The following is an 11,828-nucleotide window of genomic DNA, read 5'->3' as shown; positions in this document are numbered from 1 at the left end:
TCAACAGGTGGCCTCGAAGAGGCATTGGGTTTGGTCAGCTCCCTGTTTTAAAATATTCTGACTTCCCTAGTGGTCCAGTGGCTGAGATTTTGCATTCCCAATGCAGGGCGCCCGGGTTCTATCTCTGGTCAGAGAACAAGATCCCACATTCTACTACTAAAGATCCCGTGCGCCACAACTAAGACCCAGCAGAGCCAAACAGATAAGGAAATATTTCTTCAAAATTCAGGGACTTCCTCGGTGGTCCAGAGGCTAGGACTCCGAGCTCCCAACACTGGGGTTCCTGGGTTCAGTCCCTGGTCTGGGAACTGGGTCCCACATGCTGCAACTAAGACCCAGAACAGCCAAATAAATGAATAATAAATATAAAAAAATCTTTAGCCATTAAACTATCTTGTTGCCAGCACTTACATAGATGCAATATTTCACAGAGACTTTTTTGCATTTCTAACTTCTCTTGCGGCTATTGGTCTGTGTGAATGTTATCATGGACCAGACAGAATGACCCAGCAGCCAGGGACTACTTCATAAGGAAAAGTGAGTCCCCTCACAGATGAAGGATGTAGTGAAAGCAGCCAGGTGACCGGGAACTAGGAAAACCCAGCCCCACCCTCTGTGTTAGCCTGCTAGAGCTGCTGTAACAAAGGACCACACGCTGGGCGGCTTAGACAACAGTTCTGGAAGTTGGAAGTCCAGGATCAAGGGTGTGGAAAGAATGTGGCCCAGGCCCAGCTCCCAGCTTCTAGGAGTTCCTTTGTCTCCGGCAGTCTTCATCCGGCATTCCCCCTGTGTGCGGGCCACTGGATCAATTTCCCCTTTCTAGGGACTTCCCTGGTGGCGCACAGGTTAAGAATCGGCCTTGCAACGCACAGGATGTGGATTCGACCCCTGGTCTGGGAACTAAGATCCCACATGCCAAGGAGCAACTAATAAGCCTGCTAGCCACAACTGGAAGGCCCGAGTGCTGCAACAAAGAGCCAACGTGGCCAAGTGTTTGCTTAATTTCCCCTTTTTATAAGGACCCCTGTCATACTGGATGAGGGACCCGCCTCTTTACAGTATCTTAGCCAACTACATCTGCAAGAACAAACTGGTTCACAGACACTTGCTGCTTGGATAGCAGGAAAACTCACCAGATAGCAAGTGCCACTGACCCCCCACCCCCACCCCACACCACTGCCAGGGCGGTGTAGGAGGAAGGACCGACGCCAGGAACAGAGAGCCTCTTCCCCTGCGCCTTGCGGGACAGCATCAGCACGCTACAGAGCCTCCCTCTGCACCTGCTGGCCGTGGACAAGTGTTCTCAGGGCCCAGCTCCAGAATCTCAAAGCAGGGCCCAAAGCGGGTGGATTTGGAGGTGAGAGGCACTCCATGGATACTGACACAGAGGATTTTCCTTCTCTCTGCATTAATGAAGCAGGGAGAATCACACACACACACACACACACACACACACACACACACACAGAGTGGGAGAATCACACACACACACACACACACACAAGTGGGAGAATCACACACACACACACACACACAGAGTCAGCTTGGCTGAGAAACACACACACACACACACACAGAGTCAGCTTGGCCGAGAATCACACACACACACACACACACACACAGAGTCAGCTTGGCCGAGAATCACACACACACACACACACACACACACACACACACAGAGTCAGCTTGGCCGAGATGGAAGCAGCCGCAGTCATGCCAAGGCCAGTACATTGCCAAGGTGGTGGACCAACATTCCTGCTTTGGACACACACACACACCAACATTCCTGCTTTGGACACACACACACACACACACACACACACAGTCAGCTTGGCCGACACACACACACACACACACACACACAGTCAGCTTGGCACACACACACACACACACACACACACACACACACAGTCAGCTTGGCACGCACACACACACACACACACACACACACACACAGTCAGCTTGGCACGCACACATACACACACACACACACACACACACACAGAGTCAGCTTGGCCGAGATGGAAGCAGCCGCAGTCATGCCAAGGCCAGTACATTGCCAAGGTGGTGGACCAACATTCCTGCTTTGGACACACACACACACCAACATTCCTGCTTTGGACACACACACACACACACACACACACACAGTCAGCTTGGCCGACACACACACACACACACACACACAGTCAGCTTGGCACACACACACACACACACACACACACACACACAGTCAGCTTGGCACGCACACACACACACACACACACACACACACAGTCAGCTTGGCACGCACACACACACACACACACACACAGTCAGCTTGGCCGAGATGGAAGCAGCCACAGTCATGCCAAGGCCAGTACACCTTGGCCGAGAAACACACACACACACACACACACAGTCAGCTTGGCCGACACACACACACACACACACACGCACACAGTCAGCTTGGCACACACACACACACACACACACACACACAGTCAGCTTGGCACGCACACACACACACACACACACACAGAGTCAGCTTGGCCGAGATGGAAGCAGCCACAGTCATGCCAAGGCCAGTACATTGCCAAGGTGGTGGACCAACATTCCTGCTTTGGACACACACACACACCAACATTCCTGTTTTGGACACACACACACACACACACACACACACACACACCAACATTCCTGCTTTGGACACACACACACACACACACACACACACACACACCAACATTCCTGCTTTGGACACACACACACACACACACACACACAGTCAGCTTGGCCGACACACACACACACACACACACACACACACACAGTCAGCTTGGCACACACACACACACACACACACACACACACACACAGTCAGCTTGGCACGCGCACACACACACACACACACACACACACACAGTCAGCTTGGCACGCACACATACACACACACACACACACACACACACACACAGAGTCAGCTTGGCCGAGATGGAAGCAGCCGCAGTCCGAGATGGAAGCAGACACACACACACACACACACACACAGTCAGCTTGGCACGCACACATACACACACACACACACAGAGTCAGCTTGGCCGAGATGGAAGCAGCCGCAGTCCGAGATGGAAGCAGACACACACACACACACACACACACAGTCAGCTTGGCACGCACACATACACACACACACACACAGAGTCAGCTTGGCCGAGATGGAAGCAGCCACAGTCATGCCAAGGCCAGTACACACACACACACACACACACACACACAGTCAGCTTGTACACACACACACACACAGTCAGCTTGTACACACACACACACACACACACACACACAGAGTCAGCTTGGCCGAGATGGAAGCAGCCACAGTCATGCCAAGGCCAGTACATTGCCAAGGTGGTGGACCAACATTCCTGCTTTGGAAATGAAGACAAAACCTCTGCATCTGTAAAGCTTCCTCTTCTCACTCCTCTGGTCCTCCCGCTTCTGGTCTGTCCCCCACACCCCCATTTCCTTCCAGTAGAGCCCTTTCCTGCTCCAGTTAGACATGATGCTTTCTGATGCTTATACTCCAGGACCCTGATGAATACAGAGGATGAGCAGTAAGGAGATGGGGTTGTGACACAGAGATGCGCAGGGGTCTGAACAGCCTGCCTGCCGTCAGGAGTTGTACGCCAAGGGGAAGGAGAGCGTTAGTAAGCCTAGGTTCTTGGAGTAAAAATACAATATTCCCAGCAAGGAATATTGAAAATGAGGGTCTTGACTCAGGGCAGTGGCATTGTAAATAGAGGACGGGAGGAAACAGAGGAGGGGGGAAGGAGGGGCAGAGGACAGGCAGGACTTGGGAGGAATGGGACGGGGAAGGGAAGGCTGTGACTTGAGTCCACAGGGGTTCTTTCAACCGGTACTTACTGAGCACCTACTGCAGGTTCCGTTCCAGGCACCGGATACGCAGCCGTCAACACAACAGAGCGGCTTACAACCTGCAGTGCGGAAGACACAACAGCCAAACTAGCAAAAGACACCATGTGCTGGTATGAAAACAGGTGAGGGAACAGCCAGTGCTGGAGATTGGGGGTTGCTGTGCATATCACAGGGTTCTGCAACCCCACCGCTCTCCACATTTTGAACGGGATAACTATGTGTTGCAGGAGGCTGGCCTATGCATTATAAAATATTTGGCCGTACTAGTGCTTCTCCAGCTATTAATAGAAACCAGTAAAACCTCTACCCCCATGCACACGTACACACCAGTGACAACCAAAAACGTCTTTAGATGTTGCCTTATATGTTTCTGGTGGCAGGGGCAGGGGTCATCTGATTGAGAACTACTGTTGTAGATCATGTTTGGGTTTTCTGTTTTGTTGTTTTATGCCCCAGCACGTGTCTGTCTTGGCAAATGTCCCACGTACTTGAGAAGAATGTATTCTGCAACGGTTGGGTATTCTGAATTAAGCAATGAGGAAATTTCGCAGGGACATGTGGACTCTGGTCCATTCTATAACTAACTTGGTGGTGGTTTAGTCACTAAGTCATGTCCAACTCTTGTGATATATTTATTTTTTTTAAAAAGTCAATGCCAGTGCCATGAAAACAAGCAAACAGAAACCTTAAGAATTTCTACATTAAAAGAGACTAAAGAGACGTAACAACCAAGTAACATGTAAGCATTTGGGTAAGAAAAAGCTATGACACATTTTGGGTAACAATTGAGGAAAGTGAAATATGGACTAGAGTAGATACTACTGATTTTTTAAAGTGTGATAATGGTATTAGAGTTATGTAGGAGAATGTGCCTGTTTGGAGATGGATGCTTAAGTATTTAGCAGTAAAATGTCATGATACCTGCAACTTACTTTCAAATAGTTCAGCAAATGAATGTGAAAGTCGGCCAGTCACGTCTGACTCTTTGCGACCTGACCTCACGGACTATACAGTCCATGGAATTCTCCAGGCCAGAATACTGGAGTGGGTAGCCTTTCCCTTCTCCAGGGGATCTTCCCAACCCAGAGATCTTATCTGTAAACACTGAGATGAGACTATGCCTATCTGTAAACACAGAGGGCAGGAAGAGAAGGGGACAACAGAGGAGGAGATGGTTGGATGGCATCACTGACTCAATGGACGTGAGTTTGAGCAAGCTCCGGGAGATGGTAGACAGGGAAGCCTGGCGTGCTGCAGTTCCCGGGGTTGCAAAGAGCTGGACACGACTTAGTGAATGAACAATAACAAACACCACTGATAACTGATAATTAAAACTTACCTGACTGGAATTCCCTGGTAGTTCAACTGTTATGCACTTTCACTGCCAGGGCCCAGGTGCAATCCTTATTCAGGGAACTAAGATTCTGCAAGCCACACAGCACAACCAAAATAAAAAAGTAAAACTCACCTGATTAAAATAGTGTAGAAGAGCCCAACATGATATGAAAATACATAGAATATACATAGAAAAAATCTGGAAGCAATATGCAAACATTTAACAGCAGTTTACCTTTCAAGTTTCATTTACAAAACTTTCACATTTTATGTTAAAGTTCAAACACTGTAGAAACGTCTGATGGTGAACATATTTTGATAACTGGGAAAAAGGTTTTTTAAAATCCCAAATATGTATTTACTGGATGATTATGTAACAGATGCCCCTCTACCAAGTTCCCAGCAGCTGCCTCCTTCCCAAGGGGCTGAGGAGGAACAGACAGACAAGCCGGCGGAGGAGCCACCGCCGAAGAAAAGTGCTCCTGAGAGGAAGCAGTGAAGCTCCCGATTCCTGAGGAGCAGCCTTCCCTCCACCAGGGCCTGCAGGTTCCTTTGACAAATGGGCTGTTTTTAAAAATTAAGGCTGACTATTCTTTGCTCCTTGTTAACAGTAGAAAAGAATTTAGATACGGGGTTGTAAAAATAGAAGACTCATTTTTATTGTGACTTTAATAATGCTAAATTTCAACACAACTATATATGCTGATGGTACTCCGGAAATTGGCCGTTTTGCAAATGAAGAAAATTATCTTTCAACTAATGAAGCATTAAATGTTTCAAAAATGTCTTTCCACAATCATCATCTTGACAAAAGAACCCACACAGTACAAGCAAAATAGGGGAAATGGGAGTAACACTGGTGGAGAGTACCAAGTCAGTACTCGGCTTGTGATGCGTGTTACCGTTCTGCAAGATGGCCCATTGGGAGAAATCCGGTCCAGGTACACAGGCTCGGTCTGTATGACTTCTCACAACTGCATGTGAATCAACAGTAAAAATCTTCATTAAAAAAAGCCTTTCAAAGGATCTCATGAGGACACAGACTCATGAGGACAAAGTAGGAAGCAAAAATCTTTGTTTCTGAAAAAATTCACATTTATTAAAAACAGCAATTTCTAGCCAAATAATATAAAGCATTTTAAATTAATTATTTGAAAGTATGTACACTCTTTGTATAAGTGAACACTTTAAACTGTACAGATTTAAACAAATAGTCATTTAGCAAACAGGGTGGATCACTATTACCTACTCAGTAAGGTATTTGAGTGTTTCAGAAATAAAAGCTTCAAAGCACAAGAATGAGTGCCATCAAATATTTTTATCCTTAAGAACACACTCTGCTCTGTACATCAAATGAAATCAGTCACAGTACTGTACAATAATCATGCCCTCATTTCTTTGGAAAGGCTATTTAAAAATCAAATGTACATATAATATACAAAACTGGATATTTTACAATTTATTTCATTAAACACATATTTAAAATAGTAGAAGTGAAAAGAATCTTCCTAATTCATTCATTTCCTATCAAAGAATGAATATGGCCCCTCTTTACCTTCTACCTTCCCAAAATATACAGAGTATTAAGGTCTATCAAGCAATATCCATCACCAAGTTACACTGAGGTGAAAAGCAAGTGACCTTTCAAAATGACAGACATCAGGGTATGTAAACTATCCACACGCGGCAGGAGTCTACTTGAAGTGAATGAAAAATACTAGTCTCAAAGAATGAGGTCTGCTAGCTACATTCCAGAGCCCTTGTTAGCGTTCTATCTCTAAACTAGTGTCTGAGTAACTCAAAATTCATTGTGAACCAAAAAGCAGGTGACATTTACTGTAACATCAGAGGCAAAACCAATTCAATCAGGAAACAGGTATTTGTAGGAAAACTCAAGAGATGTGCGTAATTAATTTGATGATCCCTGATATCAGGCAGTCCATTTTGAGGGATGGGCGTCTTCACCAGTTTGTGAGTAAACTGTATTCTGCTGTCGCAGGCTGCCGGCTCGAGGCACAGCCGCTGTGCATGTCCCGGACATGAAAGTGCTTGCTTTCAAAGAACTACGGAAATGGAAGGCAATGTGCAGAAAGCTGGTAACCCTCACCATCATGCATGCGACCTGCTATTCACTGGGTTTCCTGCCTCCTCACTGTGCCAGCCTGAAGACCCCTAATTGGTACCTCCCCCTCACAAACACTGCCTACTGTACCGTGAGATTCTCATTAAAGACACGCACGCACCCACCACGAGGAGGCTGCAGCCCCCGCCTGCTTCCGAATGCTCTGTACTGAAGCCATTCACAGAGTACACATTCTGGGACCTTACATGAGGCCCTGTATCTTGAAACTACCTCACATCAAACACACAGAAAGAGAATACCCTGAATGCCCAGGAAAGCAGGACGTGTTCTCAGAAGCAGCCAATCTACTCCAAACTAAACTTCAAAGTGAGAGGAGAAACATTACAAATAGAGTGTAGAAATAACATTTCTGGAAGTAAAAAAAAAATAGTCACTGTGGAATGCTCAGTGTTAAAAGGACTGCAGTGTTTCTCGCTCTAACAAACCTCACTCTTAGAATTTCCTAATTAGCTGTATTTCCGAAAAGCTCTTTGTGGCATTTATTGTAATCTATTTTCACTGCATTTTTCTTAAGAACCATTTCCCTGTGTGCCCTCCATAAGTTTTTCCTCTTAAAAACTTACACTGCTTGTGACCGTTTAAGTGAGGCAGTTATCAGCGCTCATAGACTATATCGCTTATCTTTGGCATGTTGATGTTTTTAAAAGGGAAACACAAATCAGTGCACACATGCTTCCATTTCATTCTGTGATCAGCCCTGAGCGGCGGCCGTGTGGTTGGGACGTCCCTCGTCCAATTCCCCGGTGTCCTGCAGGCCTCCGGACCCAGCAGCCCGTTCCTGCCAGGTGGCCGTCTATACGCACAGCCCCACAGGCCGAGTTATTTAGAAACTGACAGTAGGAGGTTCAGCTGAAAAGCAAGGAGAAAGGCTGTGTTAGTTCCGCTGTGCAATACCGTACTCAAGAAAAGGTGTTCAGATTCTCACAACCAGAACAACAGGGCAAGTCTAAAATTTTTAAGAGACCAATAAGCTCGGCTGTAAAGTAGAACCTGGACCCGTGATGGTCTGACTCCTGGAGCAGCCCCAGGGGCACCACACATCGTGGGGTCCTATAAGGAGGCACTGCCAAACCTGGACCCTTAACTCATTCAGAAACCGATGAGGAAGACAGAAAATAACTAGACACCAACACTGACAAAAAACAGAAATAGCTTTCAGAGGTCCCCAAACTTCTTGGCACCAGGGACCGATTTCATGGAAGACAATTTTTCCATGGACTGGGGATGGGGACAGTTTGGGGATGATTCACTTGAATTATATTTATTGTGCACTTTACTTGTATTATTATTACATCACTTCCACCTCAGATCATCAGGCACTAGTTGGGAACCCCTATAAATAATCAACTTCATCTTTCTCTATGCAGAGTGTGCTGTGCAGAGAGCTGTATGCTAGGAATTCTTTCAATGATTCTTCATTGCACAAGAACAGGCCCGGCAGCTTCGGGAGCCCCCTGCCCCCTCTTTAAAGGAGAGCGTGACATAGAGCCGGCCCAGGGAAACCAGAGAAGTCACCACTGTCACCAGCAGGGATGCAGCCTGAGCTCTGCCACCCTGGCCCCGGGGAGACCTGTGGCTGACTGAGCCTGGCAGCGCATCCTTCTAAAGGCAAGGGTTTTTTGGGTTTGTTTTTGGGGTTTTTTGCATTTTATTTACTATTAAGTATGCACATTGCAATTTATGAGATCTATTGGCAACTATAATTGTCCTTTCCTTTAAAAAAATTAATTTATTTAATTGGAGGCTAATCACAATATTGTGGTGGTTTTTGCCATTCACTGACATGAATCACCCATGGGTGCACATGTGTCTCCCCATCCTGAACCCCCTCCCACCTCCCTCCCTACCCTATCCCTCTGGGTGGTCCCAGAGCCCCGGCTCTGAGAGTCCTGCTTCACGCATCGAACTTGCACTGGTCATCTATTTCACATATGGTAATAGGTATGTTTCAATGCCGTTCTCTCAAATCATCCCACCCTCTCCTTCTCCCACAGAGTCTAAAAGTCTGTTCTTTTCATCTGTGTCTCTTTTGCTGTCTTGCACACAGAGTCGTCAGCAGTCACTAATACCAGTTGTTATTATTATCTAGAAAATGTAACGGTTCTGAAAGAGGATCAAGGAACAGAGAGGAGGATGGATTCTCTTAGTGTTTTTCAAACTACTGGTTGCAACCCATTGGTTCGTCGTCATGAAAACTGTTCAGTGGTTCATCAACAGAAGAGAGAAGAAAATCAAAGCAACTGAGTTGCACACAGTGTGGGTGACCACGACAGAACGTGGAAGTTACAGACATACGCACACACACTAGAGCACATTCCTCACGGGCAGGAGTCAGGTGGGGACCAGGAGCTCTGCGTGTTCTGGCCAGACCCTCCCCCCCTCACACCTTTACCCACGCTCGTGTCGCCCACCAGAGGCAGCCCAGGCCCCTGAGTCACCCCGCTGGGCTCCTCCCCACCTCACAGCCAGCCCTCTGACCGGCAGCCCGGCGCCCGCCGGCGCCAGGAAACGCCGCCTCCGCCGCCTTCGCAGGTGGTGGCTGTTTCTCTCACACTTGCCGCGATCACCGGGCCTGGAGGTGGGACCGGAGTCCCCCTGCCCCTCACTGCCATTCCCGGGCCACTCTCCTTCCCTCTCCCGCCACCCTCCACAGCTCTGGTTTTCAGGCCAGGCCACACATCACTCCTCCACCAACCACTCCTCGGCTGCAACCTGGCCGTGCACTTTTTGCAGGTCTCAGAACGCTATCATTTTTTTCTAAAATTACTCCTGTGAGAATTCTTGGTGATTTCAACACCCTGATAGTTAACCTTCCAGGGTGGAGGCCTCTCAGTTCTACGGCCCCTTTCCTCTAATGCCCTCTTCTTTCACCAACCTCGTCAGCTCCTCAGGCCATGGGCACCTGCCAGCTCCATGTTACCCCTCTCTGCAGCGGCTCCACGATCCCACTGTTACAGCTCACACTGCGACCCCACAACGACCTTCCAGCTCATCTTCCCTCTCGTCCTCCCCCTCCAATGATACTGACTCAACCAGGACCTATGACCCGGGTTCCTCCCGCCTTCTCACTCTCTTTCCCGTGCTCCTCCTACTTCTCGTCTGCCATGTTCCACAGCAACCACTACAGCCACTCCCTAATTACTTCAAATGACTTATAAAAAAGCATCCTGATTGTATGCAAGAACTACAGAGACACCTTATCTTTGAAAAATAAGAAACTCATACAGTCATAAGAATGAAGTTCTGATGCAAGCTCCAGCATAGATGAGCCTTAAAAACATGATACTAAGAGACAGAAGCCAGTCTTCAAAGGCCATGAAATGCATGATTGCATTTAATGCACTATCCAGACTCGGCAAATCATAGAGACAAAAGTGGATTAGTAGACGAGGGGAGAATGAAGACTCTGCTAAAGGGCTTTCTTTGGGGTGGGATGAAGATGCTCTGAAATTAGACCGTGGTGATAGTTCCAGGACTTAGTGGATACACCAAAAACTCTGAATTAAAAAGATGAATTTTATGGTATATGAATTATACCTCAATTTAAAAATGGCCCCACTTCTCCTCCAGTTACCACCCCATCTCTTCTCTCTCCGCATAGTAAAACTCCTCAAAGACTGACCACACTCACCGCCTCCAGTCTCCCCCTGCAGGTTCAACGCAAATCAGACGCTCACCAACCTTACTGCTCTCCTCTCTAGTCCTTACTAAACTCCTCAACGATTCTTAAAACCAGAGACAAAACATCCTCTGTGGCGCCAGTCTACTCCTACTCAATGAAAGTTTGCTGACAGAACGGAATAAGTGATGAGAGTAAACACAGGCTGAGCTCTCTATTCAGTTTTTTTTAATTTAGGAAGAAGAGAAAAAGAGGATATCTTTCTAACATCTTTGAAATATGGGCCTCTTATACATACTGCAAACAAAACTATGCAGCAACCTAAATACCACTATTTGAGTCTTCCACAAAGAGTTTATCTTAAACATAGCAACTTTCAACTACAGAAAGCATTAAAAAGCAACTGAGGGGACTTCCCTGGCAGTCCAGGTGTTAAGACTCCATGATTCCATGGCAAGGGGCCAGGTCTGATACCTGGTTGGGGAACTAAGACCCCATGTGCCACAAAGTGTGGCCAAAAAACAAAAAAGCAGCAACTGAAAATCTGAACACCATCACCAAACGTGAGATAGCAATTCAAGGCTTAAAATCTTGATCATCAGAATAATGTACAATTTTAAAAATTACAACAAAATATGGTAACTCAAAAGATACTATCTACTGAAGTAAAATAACTAAAAGGTTATAAAAGTAACACAGATTACCTACCTGTTCCATAGAAGGACAAGCAATGATTTGAACATCTTCAGGGCTAAACTCTTCCTTTAACAAGACATGGAACTTCTGGAAGACTTGCTGAATATTATTCTTAGAAAGAAG

At 46.8% G+C, this 11,828-nt stretch overlaps 1 protein-coding gene across 1 annotated transcript in view; it reads right to left on the bottom strand.

The window, feature by feature from the left end:
• Positions 1-5,881: 5,881 nt before the first annotated feature.
• The window catches only part of COG3 (component of oligomeric golgi complex 3), a 60,444-nt gene continuing 54,497 nt past the window's right edge, over positions 5,882-11,828 (bottom strand). Inside the window, exons 22-23 of the mRNA XM_065901999.1 lie at positions 11,718-11,816; positions 5,882-8,239 (exon numbers count right to left, since the gene is read on the bottom strand). Coding sequence (XP_065758071.1) covers positions 8,210-8,239; positions 11,718-11,816 — 129 coding nt within the window. The 3' untranslated portion in view covers positions 5,882-8,209. The remainder of the gene's footprint in view (positions 8,240-11,717; positions 11,817-11,828) is intronic.

Source organism: Muntiacus reevesi, chromosome 11 (assembly GCF_963930625.1).
Source record: "Muntiacus reevesi chromosome 11, mMunRee1.1, whole genome shotgun sequence".
Lineage (NCBI taxonomy): Eukaryota > Metazoa > Chordata > Mammalia > Artiodactyla > Cervidae > Muntiacus > Muntiacus reevesi.
The sequence above is the reverse complement of the archived record's forward strand: the minus strand, read 5'-3'. Positions and strand labels throughout refer to the sequence as shown.